The 19,251-nt window shown below is 43.3% G+C and overlaps 1 protein-coding gene across 3 annotated transcripts; it reads left to right on the forward strand.

Annotated features, from left to right (window-relative positions):
- The first annotated feature begins 378 nt into the window (after positions 1–378).
- On the forward strand, positions 379–18,202 carry LOC117422670 (protein GPR107-like). Of its 3 annotated transcripts, none has more exons than XM_058986784.1 (18): positions 379–575; positions 1,319–1,441; positions 1,905–1,955; positions 2,292–2,380; positions 2,846–3,048; positions 3,254–3,285; positions 3,446–3,505; positions 3,726–3,836; positions 4,424–4,557; positions 5,155–5,230; positions 5,636–5,709; positions 6,969–7,086; positions 7,336–7,466; positions 7,696–7,739; positions 9,659–9,708; positions 10,709–10,792; positions 11,532–11,656; positions 16,457–18,202. In XM_058986784.1, the coding sequence occupies exons 1-18, from the start codon at positions 432–434 to the stop codon at positions 16,551–16,553; spliced, it is 1,746 nt and encodes a 581-aa protein (XP_058842767.1). In that variant the 5' UTR covers positions 379–431; the 3' UTR covers positions 16,554–18,202. The 3 variants fall into 3 exon arrangements, with proteins under 3 accessions (XP_058842767.1, XP_058842768.1, XP_034783950.1); XM_058986785.1 differs by having other exon boundaries at positions 381–530; XM_034928059.2 differs by lacking the exon at positions 379–575 and adding an exon at positions 614–636.
- The last annotated feature ends 1,049 nt before the right edge of the window (positions 18,203–19,251 follow it).

Here is a 19,251-nt window from a genome sequence, read left to right on the forward strand (position 1 = left end):
CAGCTACTGCTAGCTCAGAGTTGAGAACTGGAAGAAATATCGAGGAGCCCCCTACAGGGCACCCAGCAGGTATGGAAATCCCAGACAAGGTGAACATCAGTAAAGGGATTGTTAATGGTCCTATTTTGCTGTTTTTACCAGCTTAACCAGCCCCTCAACCTGCAGATCCCCAGCTCTGACCAGCAGACACCAGTGCTGGCCATTGCTGGATTTACCATCATGAGTCATGACATATTTATTGTAAATTACACATAAATTATATACCGTGTTGTTTTGCGTTAATATGTAACTTTACTGATGAAATGGAGAAACACGCGCATGTCCCTTTAACAGAACACGTGGGCGGCGCCGCGCGATGGCAGCCTGGTTGTTATTGTTGAGTCCCGTGCGCTTTTTCCGCCGGAAGTGAGGCAGGAGATGCTGGAGGAAACATGGCCGCTGCTGGGAGCTGTGTTCTGACGGGCTTCAGTTTGGTTTTTATCTTATTTCTCGGAGAAGGTGTTGGCAGGTTACACCACCTCGTTTTAAAGGTAACCCTGGCCGGGGAATCGCCGCTATCCTGTCGGGGCCGGCCGGTATGGTATTTATAGCTGCAGACAGTACCTGTGAAAGATCCGACTCTTTGGCTCACAAACGGTACCTATGTTATTTAAAACAGTAACGGGGAGTTAGGTAGAGGTAATCCGTTTTGTGTTAGGACAAATAACATCAAATTTACTAAACATGTTCTATTTCCAGAAATGTATGTATTTATTTATATTCATTAACTAATTTAACCCGACTTCACACTGGACACAATGTAATTTACCAAATGCAATGATGTACACCCGGGTATACGGGGGGAAACATTCAGAGTATACAGTACTGTACTGCTAGTGCAGTTGTGTGGAGCTCCTGTGTACTGCTAGTTAAATATTTGCCGTGTGTGGATTACATCGATGTTCGGTTTGTGTGAATTACATCGATGTTCGCCGACCTGGAGTTTAAGCCTTGCTATCCTTATGTACTTCTTCCTGCATATTAAACACTAGCTTTAATGAGTATTGCTTATCTTTATGTTTTCAAACAACATATAAACATGAAAATAAATGCAGCATAACTGGTACATTTAAGGTACAGGCTGATGAAAATCAAGCCTGATAAATTGTACAGAGCCTAAGAGTTTTAGTGCAGACTCCTGTACACTGAAATGCTTGTATTTATTTATTTATTTTTGCCTCTGTAGTAAGTTTTTGAAGAGCACATATAAATGTACTTCTTGAAGCTGTGATTTAGGTTCACAGCATGCCGATCTTGATTTTGTCCCCACCCCCCTAAGGATGATGTCAGGCAAAAGGTGCATCTGAACACATTTGGCTTCTTCAAAGATGGATACATGACTGTCAACATGAGCAGCCTCACTCTGAAGGGAGAGGACGTTGGGAAGATCGACAGCTCCACGGTACAGTACCCGCTTGCTTTGTGCCTGTTACCGTTCTGCACTACCAGATGGCGCGCTGTCATCTACGCAGCTTTGAATTTAAAACGCTTTGGTTTGCCTTGCTGAATGCTGACAGTGATGCACCTGTTTTAAAGCACAGACCTTTAGTTCCACATTGGGAACTGGCATGGCATGGAGCACATGGTTCATTTAGAGTGTGTTTCTCTACGATTTTTGTTTTATGAAGGCATTGGCATTTGAGATTCGGACAATTCATATCGAAACACATAACAAAATATCTTATGATCCGATGTCTTGCACAACCCTGATGCAGCCGTAAGCGACAATACTCTGTATCTGCCATTAAAGGGTTAAAGTTTATCGCTCTTGCCCTTTGCCTCTGCGCTTGCTTCAGTAACTCATCGCCCCCCCCCCCCCCCCCCATAAACCTGTTTGCTCACTTTTTTCTGTTTTTGGGTTTCAGCTCGGATTCAGCCTTGACAGAACAAGTAATGATGGCTTTTCTACATACTTGGTGAGTACAGCGTACTGTAAAACATTGAAGGATGCGATCTTAGTAATATTAACAATTGGCTCGTTTTCAAGTGGTTTGAGCTCTCTGGGTGTGAACTTGCTCTGTTCTGCTGTCACTGCGCTGATTCTGCAGGGTGTGCAGTATGGCCTACAGGTTTATACATAAAGACCAAAAGCTCGCTGTCAGAGATTGGAATGGATTAAATGGAATTGTTTTTCATCGGAACTGGGTGAACAGTTTGACGCTGTTTTGAAATAGTCTGCTTATAAGCCCGCGCGTTGGTCTGTCGTAAGGAGAGGTGGAAGAAGTTATTTTGTTTCCTCTTTTGCACGCTAGGATGAAGATGTAGATTACTGCATTCTGAAGAAGCACCCCAGCAATGAGGTGGCTGTCACTATGCTTCTGCTGGACTTCGGCAACAGTCTGTAAGCGGCTGAGTATATTTCGGTGCTAAGTTAACGCTGCTGAGTGGTGCTGTCAGTCCTAGCCCTCTCTCAAGCATAGACTTGTGCGATGGTTTTGAGATGTCCTCTGCTATGTCGTTTTATTTGTGAACTGAGCTGGATTGGACCCAGGTTTCCAGAGGTGCCTAATCAAAGTCATTACCTGATCTGACCCTGCTCTGCTTTTGAGATCTGGGTGGACTTTCAACCATGTTACTGCATTACGATATTCAGGGTTATTTAATTGATCTAAACAGTGGCGGTTCTAAATAGCGCCAGGCTTTAAATATTAAAAATAGGATTTCTTTTAAGAAAAAACACGCCTGGGCAGACTCGCACGCTGTTGTACAGTTGATGTTGGTTTTCTCAAAGTCCCCTTCTTTTACTGATTTTAAACAGACCGCCATTCAACTCGATTGAATAGACCCCCTCTTGGATCTATTTCAGAGTGAGAATCAAGACCTCAGCAGAGGACAGCAAACTGCCTCACATTGTGGCTGGACCATTCAAGGGGAGCCAGGCGGCGGGGGGCAGTACGAGTCAGTCTGTACCCGGGAAAGAGGGCCAGCCAGAGGAGACCGAGAATGGAACAGAGGGCAAACCAGGAACTGGGGGACAGTCGACTCTCAAACCCACTGAGAAAGCCCTGGGTATTTATTTTTATTTTTTGATAAAATGTATTTGTTTAACCAAAGTATAGTCTCTTTGAGAGAAAGTCGCTTTGGATAAAGGCTTCTGCTAAATAAGTAAATACATGCAAGACAGAAGCTTTCAAATGTGCTGATTGCCTGTTGAAGGCTGGTTACTGACACCTGTTCTTTTATTCATACACTTGCATTTTTATCTTAATTACAGAAAAGACCAACAGTAAGCGTGACCTTGAACAGGTGACTACCCAAACTTTCTTTTCTTATTTGTAGCTACTGGTCATTTTTATAAATCCTGCCGTAACAGCTAGCCAATCGGAGCACAGCAATAACTTTGTTGCCGGGCAGCTTTCCTTTCTGTTTTGTGTTTTCTCTTCATCGTCGCAATGTGTTTCAACAGGTGAAGAAAGCTGAAGTATCATACTCCCTGCAGAATAAAGAAGGGGTCTATTCCTTCCAGGTAAATTATTACAAGGGCAATTCAAGTATGACAGCCAGAATGCCCACAGAGGCATATATTTCAATAAAAATACTTGATGCACATTGGTGCACTATTTTTTATTTTTTATTTTTGTACTAGTTGAGATCAATCAGTCAAAACCTTTATTTATCCAGATGTCAGTTGAGATCAAGTTTCCAAGTTGCTCAGTTCCCTGTGTCCGCTCCCTTTCCCTTTTCAGTTTCATTTCAACGTCAGCACAGGTGACCAGCAAGGCTTGTACAGCCTCTACTTCCACAACTGCTACAGCAAGGAGACCAAGAACAACAGGCAGCTCAAGTTCAGCATTGAGGCGAGTCCAGTGTTCCCTCACGCATCACCATGCAGGGCTCGGAAATGAGACTCCCGTCGCGTAGCTGTTTGAGCCGTTCCAGGTCTTACTGTGTGAAACAATCCGTGACATGTGCTCCTTATCAGGGAAAGCTCAGGTGGTAACATGGCTCAGGATGCTGTGCAATGGGAGTCTTATTTTCATTCTTAACCCTGGCAGTCACATTCTTGAGGCAAAAGCAAATGCATATGGCTTGTGTTGGGTAATATAATATTAGTGCTAATCGGGGGTCTGTGTAACCACCCCACAGTAACTTATTACCTACAAAGCAACCAGTTCAGTATTATTTTTATTAAGTAGCGATGCTGCTGTACATTTCTTAAAACTGCTTTACGGTCTAGGAAATGGAAACTTATAGTAGTTTGCTGTAATAATAATACAAAAAATTTAAAAAATGTTTGTTACAATTCTGCAGCACTAGATGGTACTGGAATGCTGTTACTGTAGAACGCATTCGCTACGAGGTTGAAGGAATTGGAGATGTAAGTGCTGGCCGGTCACAGAGGATTTTAAAATACTGTGTTGCTTGTTTTCGTTTGTATTTTCAGATTGACATCGAGGAGAAGAACCCGAGCAGCTTCCTGTCGGCGGGCGAGATCCCGCTGCCCAAACTCTACCTCTCCATGGCGCTCTTCTTCTTCATCATCGGCACAGTCTGGGTCCACGTCCTCCGCCAGCACAGGTACCTGTGTCCACGTCACGCACGTCATCAGGAAAAGATTTCTATTATAATCGAGGGTTCGTCAGGTTGTTGCTGAATGCAGCCCGAAACTTTCCTGTGAGGCTAGGAGTGTATGGTAAAAGATGAAGACTGGTGCAAAATGTGACAGACGCGTGGGCAAACAAGACCAGCACATGAGGGGCCCCCGTCTCTTGAATGTGGACCCTAACTAATGCTTAAATCTACGTTCAGTCGATTCGATGCTTAAACCTTTTGTGTAAACTACCGTACACCTGCTGCATTAAGTGGTATTTTCCCTCACCTCTGTGAACACTGAATTCCCTTATTCCCCTTCACAAAATGGATACCAGCCACCCAGTTTTGCTCCTGTTTTGAATCCGATTTTGAAACTGAGCAAATCCATATATACGTCTGATTTCACTTAAGATCCACTTGACTAAAATATATTCTTTGTTACCAGAGAGACAAAGCTACTGAAACGTTGCACTGTAGAAACAGGAACCTGTTCTATCCACAAGATGTCGCTGTATTTAAATGTTGTGTACTCCCAGCAAACCTCAGTGATGCCTGATTTTTCTCTCTTTATTTTTCTTCCAGAAGTGACGTGTTTAAGATCCACTGGCTCATGTCTGCTCTGCCCTTCACCAAATCCCTTTCGCTGGTTTTCCATGCAGTAAGTATGCACTGGCACTTGACCCAAGGAGTCTGTCATTTAAAAAAAAAAAAAAAAAAAAAAAAAAAAGCACTGGGTTTTTCCCAGTGGTACAAACTTGTCAAAAACTGCTCAGTTTCTTTGCCAACGTAGAGTTCTTGATTCAGGGCACCGCGATTTGCATATGTATGGACCCATTTCATATCCAACAGGGTTTTCAACATTCACTGGTCCCTTTTTATATATACTTTATTATTAATATTAATATTTTACTGTAAATGAAGATATGCAAACACACAGTAACTGTATCTGTGGTTCAGCTTCCCACATCTATAGTGCAGTATAGTGAAGCATTTCAAAAGACTTACTTTAAGCTACTCACTGAGAGCAATCCTGTTTTAATGTGTTTTCTCTTTGCAATTCCAGATTGATTTTTACTACATCTCCAATCAGGGGTTCCCAATCGAAGGATGGGCGGTCGTCTATTACATCACCCACCTGTGAGTTCCCTTGTTACCCCCAGAAGCATAGGTTCTGTATGTACCTAGTGTGTTGGCTTGTTCTTTGCATGTTGTTTTCATTCACTGTTCTTGCATGAAGCTTATAAAATCTGCGTAACATGAATGGAAATATTCCAGGCGCTGCAGGCTATGCTGATCCTGCAGACTAGTGTTCTGAACGTCGCCAGAATTCTGCGCCATGTAAACCCATGTCCTGATAAGGAGCCTGCAGTGCGACTTGCTCAGCCTTTGCAACGGCGCTTCTTTCCTGCGTCGATGCAAAATGAGCTGTGCATCATTTTAAAGCAGGTCTAAAGCAATCGTGTTCAGCATTGCACTTAAATGTAATCGCTTCGTGTTTACGGCTAGATTTAATCAGACAGTCCAGCCTTCTCTGCACTCTGCTAAATTGAAAAGGCAAACCCTAAAGAGCAAGTGCCTTCAGATTTACAGTCCTTTCTCTTGACGTTTGCAGTCATTCTCATTAGTTCTTACTGCGGTTGCTCTAGTACTGTGAGATCGCTCGTAACACTAACAAGCGCTTGCCAAATCAGAACTTGATTGAGGACAATTGTACTAAAGACTGTAAATGAAGCACAAGGCAATCAATGCAGCGAACGCAGACGCCAGCAGTACTTTGAGAATTCCAGCGCTCATTTGTAAGTTAATTATGGGTTGCTTTACTGTAACCGGAAATAGAGCAGAGAGAGAAGTCAATTACAGCTGGGAAATAATGACCACATCACTTGGGTTCTGTTTTAACTTTGCCTCCCAGGTATAATTATTTCCTTTTTAAAGCTGTGGTTATTCTAGCAATAGTGAAATAAGAAATAAGGAGGGCCAGTACAAAGCCTTCATCATTCATTCTGTGTTGTCAAAATGTGTAACTATATAAAGTTTCTCTTCAGTACTGTATTGCATACCGCAGGGATGGAAATAAGGCTCCTATTGCATAGCATTTTCACCTGTTCCAGGTTTTGCTACCAGCTTGATTTGACACAATGTATAGATAACAAGCTCAAGTATGTCTTATTAAAACCAGGGATGGATCAAACTGCTATGCAGTGGGAGTTCATCTCCGTAATACCTTATGAATATGTGTTTTAAAGTCGCAGATGATCCATGTATCCCAGTAAACATTTCAAATGAGTTCACCTGCTCGCAACAGAGCTAGTGCCGTGGTAATCAGTGCATGGAGTTTGAGAGCGGTGGAGATGTACGGTCTGTAAGCCTTGTGCCTGTTCTGTGTTGTTGCACAGGCTGAAGGGAGCACTGCTGTTCATCACTATAGCCCTGATCGGAACGGGCTGGGCTTTCATTAAGCACATTCTATCGGATAAAGACAAGAAAATCTTCATGATCGTCATCCCTCTGCAGGTAAGGACTCTGAGGTTTCCAATCCCTGTTTTAAGAGATTAACTTCAGGTCCAGGTAAGCATGGAGGGGGAAAAACACTTATTACCAGTTCACAGTAGATTTAGCCTTGGCGTGATTCAGATTACTGGCACTACACATCTCAACAAGGTTAGGTAGCAGTGGATTAGTTCAGCAGTGTGGAAGGAATGTAAATGACCGTGTCCTTCTCTCTCGCCCCTCCGCCCCGTCCTCCTCTCTCCTCTCCCTCAGGTCCTGGCGAACGTGTCTTACATCATCATGGAGTCCACGGAGGAGGGCACTACGGAGTACGGGCTGTGGAAGGAGATCCTGTTTCTGGTTGACCTGCTCTGCTGTGGAGCCATCCTCTTCCCCGTGGTTTGGTAAGGAGACAGTTCTCGTTATGTTTGCGTTATCAAGTGTAGACACACCTGAGCTTGTTACCTGTACACAGGGGCTGATCCAAGCTTGTTTTAAAACCTGGAATGGGTGAAACTGCTGTGCAATAGGAGTCTGATTTCCATCGCTGATTCTGCCTGAAGGAGGCTTCTGTTTATGGCGATTGCTGTTCTCTTATATTAAGAATGCAATTGATTGTTTTCTCCCCTTTAGGTCGATAAGACACTTGCAGGAGGCGTCGGCAACAGACGGGAAAGGTACATTTTTTATATATATATAAAAACAGTAAATAACCCACTTAACTTTTCAATAATAAATACTTCAGAGAACTAACATTGTAACTATCCTAAAAATACAAGTCATTATCGGTTCATTTAGTTTCCGATATATCTGATTTAAATATGCATGACTGTCATTTAGCTTAATGGAACGGAGCATTGAAAGTAAAACTAAGGGTGCGAGACCCAACAGTAATTTCCATCCCTGTGCTTGTACGTGTGGAATCCAATGTTGCTCCCTGCTCCCTGCTCCCTGCACCCTGCTCCCTTCTCCCTGGTATTATTAGGCTGATTCTGTTTACGGTGACCACAGGCTTTGTGAGCCCTCATTTGTATCATTTTCTCTGAGCCGAGCTGATCCCCTGGTGCCACTTTTATCTTTATTTGTGTGCTTTCGGTTTTGATTAAGACATATACATTAGTGCATTAGGTCAGGTCTCTTAGGGCTAATAACATCACTGGCTAATTGAAAACAAGAATGCAGTGCCATAAACAGCCACTAGCTTCAGCAGCACAGTGACTCGGTGCTCCACGGCTTCTGTTATTGATTGCTGGAGATTCCAGCGCTGTCTTAAAGCTGCAACCAGTTTCCTAATCGAATGTCGGACAGGTAATAATCAATAAGCAATGAGGACACTTTTATTGTTTCATGAACTGGAAACTTTTATTAGTCAAAATGAACAAAACCTTCCCTAAACAGTGTTTTAAAGTTTTGTGAACAGGGTCCCATTTAATAAAAAATTACAAAAACGGGAACGCTTGTTTTACCCTTTTTTTTTTGTTTTCTTTTGAGGAACGTTTTTGCGACTTCAGAAGTAACAGCCAAACTGCAGCGTTTATTGGTTAATAATTTCCAATTGTAATTGTTTTCCAGTGACATTAATCTTGTCGGCTCGGCTGACAAGTAAAAATGTGTTTTAATTACCTGGAAGAGAATTAATTGCCTCGCCACAGTGCAGGCTTGTTCTGGCCGCTGGCAACTTAGAAAAAAAAAAAACAACTTTACATTATTTAGCTCAGTGTAATCAAATAATTGGACTATAGAGAGGAGAATTTCTCATGGTGTGTAAATATATTTGTTATCTTGGGGAAAGCCCTTGCCTGCTTGGTGTTGTGTGTGTTTGGAAAGGTGCTGCTAAGCTTGTGTTTAGTGATAGGGATGCTGGAATGCTCCCATTGCATATCAATATGTCAAATTCCCTTGAAGCCTTTAAAATATACAATATGAAACGGTTACTTCAGCTTGGTTATCTTGCAGAACGCTAGACTGTAGACAGCTGCAATATGAAGCTCGGCTTCTCTCACCTCCTTTTAATAACAAAAGGTTTCTTGTGTCTGGAAATAAATTAAAAACTGGCTTCTGAAATTCAGCGGGTGAACAGAAGAATGATATTCATTATTCAGAGTGGCGTCTGTGTTTTTAACAGTAGCCGCTGTGTATTTAAGCAGTGTTTGAGTGCAGTTAGATTTAACCTCGTAGCCCCTTTATGGTTGGCATAGCATCGCAGTCTTGCTGTGTGCTTTGAAGGCATTCAGATTCCCACAGCAGGGCTGACCCCAGTGTTGTGGGCAGATTTCCAAAAGGTTTTCTGAACTTGAAGAGTGTGCTTTCAACTGAGGAACACCCACAGCCAGCGAGGACAAAAAGCCACACAGTGTCACGTGATTTATTTGCCATTAGAAAAATGAGCATAAGGTTGTTAATTCTGTAGAAACAGGACAATCGATTCCAATGAGAAACAACATGCAGTTAACAGCTATTGAGTATCTAATAATCCAAGTAAACCGAGGTGGAGAAAACATTGTATATTAATCAATAAGTCACTTGGTGGTTTGTACGTGGTCTGAATTAATTTTTAGTGTTAAGTGGGCATTCTGTTATTGTTTTGTCTCTCCAGCTGCTATAAACCTGGTCAAACTGAAGCTGTTCAGGCATTACTATGTAATGGTAAGTAAAGCATCTTTCTCTGGGCAGCGTTGTTTTTCCTTGGCACACCCACACACAATTAACAGCTGTAAGGAGACCCTAAGCACTCCTTGAGCACACCGTTGATAACAGGATTCTTTTAAATACCTCGTGATTTTCATTTCATGGTCTGTGGCAAGTAATAACTTTGTTTATTTTCCCCACCTCCTGTTCACCCATCCTTTGCAAAAAGGATTTGATTAAAAAGTGTTTTTTTTTTAAAAGGAAGACAACTGGTTATTAGTTCTGATGCAACACAGTGTCTGCTGTTTGGCTGCTGGGTTATTGATGTATTGCAGCAATGCAAAGTTTGGCTGCTGGGTTATTGATGTATTGCAGCAATGCAAAGTTGCTTGCCATCATGAAACCTATGAAAATTAAACCCACAGGAGTTGGGATAATTGTAATCACCTTCATCAGCTTTATTATTATTATTATTTGTGTGTGTATAATATATCTCCTATCTAGCTACCTTTTATTCAATGGCTTTGTTTGACAGACGTTATTTATAGTTTCATTCTATTTTAATGACGCCCTTGGATCTTAAGTTTTTCATCTGTTTTTTTCAATCCTTTTTGTCTTTTTTTATATCTTTAGAAATTCTTGTCTTGTCCTGTTTATTTATTTATGTTTTTTAAAGTCTGAAAACTCCCAGGGGTAACGCCAGCTCGTGCTGTTAGAGCAAGCTGTAATAATCGCATTCTTTCCCAGCCTCTCGGCTCGCTGTTCATCTGGAAGCTTGTGGTAGCAGTGCCTGTCTCTGACTCAGCCAGGAGGGGGCACTCTAGAGCTGGGGTAGGGGGTCTGTAAACGCTCTAGGCTTTTACAGGAGGACAATACTGTCCAGACAACTGGTTCTGGTCTTGGGTATGCCCCTATGTAATTTGTGTGGGCAAATTAAATTAAATTTGACCTTTGGGTGAAAAAAATAATGATCTTGCCTTTGACTGGGTTCAGTGGTTTCATGTTTTCTCTTTTTCAGATTGTGTGCTATATTTATTTCACACGGATCATTGCGATTCTCATCAAAATCACTGTTCCTTTCCAGTTGAAGTGGCTGTACCAGGTAAGTGCTGCTCTCCACTCTGCACCCCGACCCCAGAAGCATTCACTGAAGCACTAATGGCATGCAGGCATTTATTTATTTATTGTTCGTTTCCAGGGATACAACACATAGGGTTTACCATGCACCTGTTTTAGGAATGTTTTATACTAGGTAATGCTTTTTATTCCTGACAGTATTTGCAATTTGAGAATGTAACGTGTGTTATTTTTTTTTAAAGCCTTAAGTCTACCTGAGGGTGCTTCCGTCTTTGAGTGATGGTGAAAATGCCGTTTATAACATTAGGTAGTTCAAGATTAGAGGCAAGCAGGGTTTGTAAAACCAGTCATATTGCTATAAAATGGCCAACAATCTTGGTCAGTATTTTACACTTGCGATTCAGTGGCAATTTGTGTAGTGGCATTTGTTGCTGGCTGTATTTGTCTTGTGTAAACTACCCAGCAGACTTTGGAGAGCACACATGCATATAGAAGTCACAAAGTATTTTTCAGACAAAAAAAAAAATTGTTTCAATACTTTGTTTGTTTTTTGGATCCTTGCTGTTCAATTGTCGGGTATCCGCTGGGGAGGAAAAAGAAGGGTCTGCAGCGTTAAGCACATTATCCAATTCTAGAACCACTAATAGAAACTCCATGACAAACGTTCTTTTTTTCAATGTGTTCTAGTCTTTCTAAGCTTTAGCGCTGTTGAGTGTTGTGATCAATGTTCACTTCATTGTTCTTGTTTTTTTTTTAATCTGCAGCTCCTTGATGAAGTTGCCACTTTCGTATTCTTCATCCTGACTGGGTACAAGTTCCGACCAGCCAGCGATAATCCCTACCTGCTCCTGCCTCTGGAAGAGGATGAAGAGCTCGAGATGGATGATGTGTAAGACACCCTTTCTTCCAGTCTGGGAGGCAGTCTGCGCTGCTGGTTACAGCTAAGGGATTGGGAGGCAGTGAGGGCCAATGGTTAGAGCGAAGGGACTGGGGGGCAGTGTGGCCTCGTGGTTGCACACAAATTACAGGATGAGCTGTCTGTCTGCCTGCCTGTGCGTGGTTGACTCTGTCTGCCTGCCTGTGCGTGCGTGCTTGTCTGTCTGCCTGCCTGTGCGTGCGTGCTTGTCTGTCTGTCTGCCTGCCTGTGCGTGCGTGCTTGTCTGTCTGCCTGCCTGTGCGTGCGTGCTTGTCTGTCTGCCTGCCTGTGCGTGCGTGCTTGTCTGTCTGCCTGCCTGTGCGTGCGTGCTTGTCTGTCTGCCTGCCTGTGCGTGCGTGCTTGTCTGTCTGCCTGCCTGTGCGTGCGTGCTTGTCTGTCTGCCTGCCTGTGCGTGCGTGCTTGTCTGTCTGTCTGCCTGCCTGTGCGTGCGTGCTTGTCTGTCTGCCTGCCTGTGCGTGCGTGCTTGTCTGTCTGCCTGCCTGTGCGTGCGTGCTTGTCTGTCTGCCTGCCTGTGCGTGCGTGCTTGTCTGTCTGCCTGCCTGTGCGTGCGTGCTTGTCTGTCTGCCTGCCTGTGCGTGCGTGCTTGTCTGTCTGCCTGCCTGTGCGTGCGTGCTTGTCTGTCTGCCTGCCTGTGCGTGCTTGTCTGTCTGCCTGCCTGTGCGTGCGTGCGTGCTTTGTCTGCCTGCCTGTGCATGCGTGCTTGCCTGTCTGCCTGCCTGTGTGTACGTGCTTGTCTGTCTGCCTGCCTGTGCTTGCTTGACTGTCTGTCTGTGTCTGTCTGCCTGCGCGTGCTTGACTGTCTGTCTGCACTTGTGGTTGAAATCTGCTGCCTGATCTAAACACTGGCAGATCTAAATACAGACGCATTATAATTTTAGATTAATGCTGCTGCTGTGGTTTATGATTTATTGCTCTGTGAAAGAGCAGGTTTATTGATCTTGGGGGAGGTATGAAGATCTGTCACTGTAGGTTGTTAAAATAGAGCTGTCCTGTTTCAGCAGGTCCCATATTAAACCGTGCATTTGTGATTTCCTACTCCTGTGTCCAATCTACAGGCACATTGCAGTGCAGTTTTCATCCACATCATCACAGGGAAAATAGAAGCTCACAGACGCCATTGGCGCTCTCTCCCTTTCCCTACCTCCATCCCTCTCTCCTCTTTGTACCTGTATTTTTCCAGTAGTTCTCACTCTGGCTTTAATTCTGTCCCCTCTAGTTTTCTTCCCTGGTTCTCAGCAGCAGTAGCAGGGCTGGCTGTGTGGCACAAACCTAAAGTTTCCATTAATAACCTCAGCTCCTGGCACTGGAAGTCCTTGTGTGTGTCCTCCAACACAAGAGGCACGCTTGGAGAGAGGGGGTTGGGTGTGATTTTAGTCAAGTGTGTGTCGTTAAATGAAGATTGCAAGTAACTTTAAATCACCTGAGCTTGCCACTGTTGTTCTAGCAAGACCCGTGCTATGCTGTAGGTCCCACCCTTCTAATGAATGTGGGGCAGTGCAGCTTTTAAAAAACATTCCGTTTCCCTCAATAAACGCAACACAGTTAAAAGGCATCTCTGGGGGGCTTGTGTCCTATATCTTTATCATGAACTGAATGGCTGTAGTTCGCAATTTTTTAATATTTTTATTTTTTAGGAGAATAGTTACATAATCAAGCAGTTTTACCTGGAGCAGGGATGGGAGAGAGAGGGAGGAGTGGAGGAGTCTTCATTTAACATCCAACCTCTTGTTATCAATTAACATTGCAGTATTGTTATTTTACACATGTGATTTGTCATAGCCAAGCTTGGTTCTGCAGCACCCCTTGCTGTATTTAAGATCAAGCACTTTCAGACTCCCTAACTAGAGCCTGTGGCTGCAGAATAACAAACTGCGACTGCCTGCCCAGCAGTTGTTTTGGCCAAGGGGCTTTTGGGTGAAAGTTTGAACATGATGCTGACAGACTGCAATGCTAGTTGAATCGAAACCTTATGGCCTCTTTGGTGTGTGTGTTTGTGTCTGTTTGTGTCTGTGTCTGTGTGCGTGTGCGTGTGTGTTACTGTGCAAGCAGCAGGCAGAAATCTTTCGTATATCCACACCAGAGCCTTTGCCTCTTGTTTGTGACCTAAGGGACTTCTCTCTGTTGCCACAAACAGTGCTCTCCACTCCTGCGTGAATTAAACATGATGGCAAACATGCAGCCCCCTGTGGTTAGCGCAGTGCCGGTGTTCCAGTGAGTGAGCATGCACCCTAGCAGGGCACCGCTGTGCACCAAGGTCAGGAACACTGCCCCCTATAGCCTTACCAGCTGGGCTGCTAGTTAAGGAACAGTGAGAGCTGCATAGGGAGGGTTCCTAATGGGCACACATTAACCAGATGCTCCCTACATGCAGTGCCAGCTCATAGGAATCAAGCAGTCCCTCTTCACCTCAGTTTTTTCTGTTCTTTTCTAAGCACTTCTGGAATTTCCTGTTTTAACGTTTGAGGGTATTGTTGGAATTTGTATTATTTCAGCTTTATTTTCTTTACTTTTTTTAAGTTTAGATCCAGGCCCTTACTTGATTGCTCCATGTTACAAATACTATAAATAATATCCCGGTACTGCATTTGCATTTTGTGCGTTTTTAATTTTTTTTTTATTATAATATGCAAATAACATCTTTATCTTCAGTTGGGACTTCTACTTAAAGTTTTAAGGACCACATGTTTTTGTCTTGTTAGCACGACACATTTGTAACAACATTTTGCTGCAGATTGAGTAGGTTCAGCACTTCTAGTCAAATCACTGCATTACAATACAATTCACATTTCTATAGCGCCTTTCATCTGCCTGAAAACACGCACGCGCACACACACATAGAAGAACAATTAAGCAGTTAAATTAAAAACAGCAATACAACATTTAATAAAACAGAAGTTAAAAAAAAGAGATGCATGTGGGTTTAAATGTAAAATTAGAAAAACTAAGAAAAAGCTACATTTGTAAAAAATTGAACAATTCAAATTTAATAAATTTGGAATAAAAATAAATAAATGCGCTGTTTAATTGTAAAATGCAGGTGGGGGAAAAAAAACCCTGTGCTTGAATATCCAGATGTTATCTACCGAGACACACGGATAGATAGAAAGACAAATGAGTTCCCCCTGGTATTCTCTCTCTAGCGGCAGATGGCAGGTGTGTGTGTGTGTGTGTGTGCGGTGTCCTGTGTGATGTGGGGACAGCAGGTGTGTGTGCGGTGTCCTGTGTGATGCTGCAGAGCCAGCCTGCCTGTGGTACAGCTCCGTTCTGACTATTTAACCAGCCCTGCCACTGCCAGCTGAGCCAGGGGCACAGCCAGCCTGCCATGTGGTAACCAGTTAAAATATTTAACGCCTGTCCTACTGCGGCAATATCCTCTCTGTGCTCAACTGTGTGTGTGTGTGTACGGTATAAGGAATTACACAAGCCAAACCATCAACAAGGTCTGCTTTCTGCTAAAGGCTGAACAGTAGATATCAATAGCAAAGCTGAAAACGCGCACTAGCCCTGCATTCAGTCCTGGGGTTCAGAACTTCCCTTGTGTCGCTATGTTATTGAAATGACCAGGTGCCAGGAGTTTGAATGATGAATAAATTGCACCCGAGCCTGTAGGTGTACTAGTAGGAGTTGTACGGGAGAAACAGTTTCTTTAACATCAGGCTCCTGGCTCCTGGTCATTTTAAATGGTGTGCTTTACTGAAGACACAGTTCTCAATCCCAGGGCTGGGTGTGCAGGGTTAGTGGTAGCTTCAAGCCTTGAACAGTAAACAGCAGGTACTGTAAGGCAGGTCTTGGATGGTTCTGTTTAGATTCTGTGCATCAAGCATCTACGTGGATTTGAGGGTCTGTGAGCGTGCCAGTGTTTGGGGATGCCTACAAGTCAGATATATTGGTTTTGCTGGTCTGCTGTTCTGAGTGGAGTTCCTGTACCTCTAGAGAGGTCTGCAGTTTCTAGTGCCGTTCCCTTTCCTACCCATGTGTCTGCAGTGCTGAAAGAGTTCATAATCACACTAATACTAAGATGTTTTCCTACATAAAGGCCGGCCCTGAAGCTATTTTTTTCTGTTTTGTTTTGTTTTCTGCCACTCCCAAGTTGCAAGGGTCTGCAAGGCGCCCTGAGTTGCATGCTAACAGGCAGGCAGAAGCAGGGTCGGTGTCTGGCTGCTCCTGCTCCAGTGCCAGGCTTTAGCACCATCCCTGCATGCTGTGCTGAATGTTAATGGGGCAGGAGCATTCAGCTGCAGGGCTCTGACCCTGTCCACACCCTCGCACTCTGAGCTCTGCACACAATGTAGGTGTAATGCAGAATTGCATCGCTTCCTTTTTTTAAATTATTTTTTATGTGCCTTCCCAGCAGGTGTTTTAAGGGTGGAAATTTCAAATTGGCTGCTAACTGAATTTCTGTGCTCCCCTGCTGGGGTGTGCTATATACGGATTGTAATATTTTTCCAGCCCCAGAGATTTTGTACACAATTCGGACAGATGGTCTCTCTCTCTCTTTCTCTCTCTCACTACTGCCAGTTGATATTCTAGGCATGGCCACTGATATCCTTTGAGCCTGGAGGAGGGTACTTTGGAACATTATGACTTGTTTTTAAGGCTTTTTCCGACATGTGTTTGCACGCTTCTCCGTAAGGCACTTTTTTTTTTTTTTTTGCTTGTCTCATAATGTAATGAATATTTTATAATTATATCTACAAATGCAAGAGATTTAATTTCCCCTCTAATGACACGCGTGTCTCATTCCTGTTTCAGGGTGACAGCGACAGGCATGACGGATGGACTGAAGAAGCTGAAGAAAGTGTCAAACGGCCCGTCGGAGACGAGAGGAGAGCGCGAGAACGTGGCATGACGGGAGAGGGGTAGCGGGACTGCTGAATGGGCTGGCCTGGGCGACTATCTCAGTTCAGGGACTGGACCGGACTGGGAGCCGGAGCTGCAGGATCAGAGGGTTCAGACTTGAACCTGAAGTTTATGAACTTTTGGTTTTGTGCCCCCCAGCAGTCTGGATTATTCTTTCACTGCTGGCCACAAAACCACATGTCTCCAAACTCAGCCAACAATGACACACACATACACCCTCCATACTACTCCCATGCGAGACCAGCCCATCCCCGATTTAACACTGTCACTGTTTATGATTATTTAATAATGTTTACTGGAGAATGCACAGCGATGGCTGCGTTGCTCCAGCTCTGTTGTGCTGGGTGCTGTCAGGCGAATTTAAAGCAGCAGTCTTGTCAAGCTGCAAGGGTATTCAATGGGGGTATTATTAATAATGATAATATTAGGAGTGAGGGAGCTGTATATTTTATTTAACAAAACGTTTGTTCTGGTACTTCTACTAGTGTAAATAATATAAGCTGCTTGGTTTGTGCTGAAGAGCATCACAGTCCAACCGTATCTTGGTGAGAAACCGGATGGGGGGGTATGTGCAACATGTGCAGTTTCCATTTTCAAACTTGTCTACTGTGTACAGTATTTTAATTCTGTTATACCACGCTATACCATGCACTCTGGTGAAACTCAACTTCTTACTCCTTCTACTGCAAAGGCACTGTCAGCTGCAAGCTTTTGTGCTCTGTCGTGTTGTAATTCAAGCGACAAACTAGGGTCTGAAGACAGGAGGAGGTGTCGTGGTTAAGGAGGGAGATGGGAAGCAGAGTGGCTGGTGGATAGTCAGTCGCTCTTCTGCTTTAAAGAGCTACAGGTGTCTGCTTTAATGGCCATGGCTGACTAACTCCACAGGGGGGTCTAGTCTGTAATAGGGGGCTAGTTGGGATGCATTAGAGCTTGATATTAGAGACTAGCGGGCACAGAGGTCTAGCTGAGGACTGGGCTCAGTAGCTAAGTAGTTGAAGTCAGGACCGCAGGCTTTACGATCTCTTCTTTAAGCTGCAGAGTCACATTTTGTCAAAGGCATTTTCCTTTAGAAAATAATGATGGTAGAAACTAAGTGTGCTTAAAAAACCCAATCCTTTCCATATATGAAGTTGGAACTGTGTTTTTCCAAATCACTCGATCAGTAAAAATCTGAGTTGAGAGCCAGATAGAGTTTTTATTTTTTTTTTTGTTTTGTAATTCAAAATATCAAGGAATAATAATTCAGCTACTAAATTATTGTTAATTGTCATTAATTTTTTTTTTTTTTTCAAATGGATACAAAAAATATCATACGTAACCGGGCTCACCAATAAAAATTAGACGATAATCTTTCATTTTGAACCCACCTCCAAAGTGCAAAGACAGACTTTCACAGACCTTCGTGAAATAATGTGTTTTATGTTTTACTCTTTGTAAATGCATTTGGTTTGATTGTAACTGTTTTAACGGGACACTGTTTATTTATTGCTCTGTCGATGCAGCGTGATTCTGGACTCAAGCAGCTAGAAACTTGAATACAGCTGGATTCTGTTCACTGCTAGATCTGGAGAATGGCCTCTCTTCCTTTCCAATGCATCTTGTCTTGAGTGCAATAAAGATTGATTTATGTTTTCTGGGTCGGCAACACCTTTTGGTATTGATTTTAAAAACCAGTGAAATTATTCATATAAAAAGTAGCTGTCATCTGAAGCCTCTTTGTTTTTTTGGTCAGATAACCAAATTTACTACAGTAATGTTACCGAAAAGACAAGTGCCAGTATTAAAGGTGAGTAACGCACAGTGCCTGCTTTAAAAAGGTTATGGAATCCTAGTACATCACTCGTATTATCTCACAGAAAGGTGATCTATCACTCTGCTAGCTGGCTCAGCAAGGCGTTTTATCAAATTGTCATGAAGCCCAGCGTTTTCAAGATGTGTGGGTGGGGAGGCAGGTCACCTGACCAGTTGAGAGTGTGGGACTGTATGTTCTACTGGATGTGTCTGTTTGTTGAGCAGCCTGTGTGTGTTACGTATATTTAACAAATATCCATTTCATTTAGCATTTACATTTTTTTTAACAGTGATTTCAACTGTAGGAGATGCAACAATGAATTGAATGTTGATCACTGTGGCGTTTAGAAATGAATTGATTGATCGCCATTATGTAACCCAGTAACGCATGCTTTTCATTGCATGTTGCTAAACTGAAGCTCTTCCATTTGATCTGGGATGAGGAATCGAATGAAAAGAAGAATAGCAACAAAAAACAACCAGGCTCCCCACCCCCTCCTGGAATTCTTATTGTGTTTCTGGCCGTGTCTCCTAGAGAGGGTTTCTGTCCTCTGGGCAGGTTTTTAATTTCCTCATAGATGATCATTTGAGCTAAACTGGCAAATTGACAGAGCGCCTCCCTCCTCCTCTCCAAGTCCCAGGCAGCAGAGCCTCAGAAATTCAGCATCACTCCCACACTACAGTAATGAAATCATCCATCACCCAGAACTCCTCCTGGAAATCAGATAAGAGAACCCGCCAGAGAAACAGCATTACCATTGCGTTGGTTTTGTTTTAATTCAGCATTGCGAAGCGCTCATCTTTATCATTGTATGATAACCCTTTGCGTGTGTGTTGGTCACACTAATGTCCATTACATAATCCGTCCCATTGAGGTGTTATTTCTTGTGTTGAAG

This window comes from Acipenser ruthenus, chromosome 15 (assembly GCF_902713425.1).
Source record: "Acipenser ruthenus chromosome 15, fAciRut3.2 maternal haplotype, whole genome shotgun sequence".
NCBI classification, from domain to species: Eukaryota; Metazoa; Chordata; class Actinopteri; order Acipenseriformes; family Acipenseridae; genus Acipenser; species Acipenser ruthenus.

Coding starts and splice junctions, on each gene's coding strand:
- LOC117422670 (XM_058986784.1), top strand. CDS start 432: ATGGCCGCTGCTGGGAGCTGTGTTCTGACGGGCTTCAGTTTGGTTTTT. Junction 1,442..1,904: donor GGAAGATCGACAGCTCCACG/GTACAGTACCCG, acceptor TTTGGGTTTCAG/CTCGGATTCAGCCTTGACAG. Junction 5,710..6,968: donor GTCTATTACATCACCCACCT/GTGAGTTCCCTT, acceptor GTTGTTGCACAG/GCTGAAGGGAGCACTGCTGT.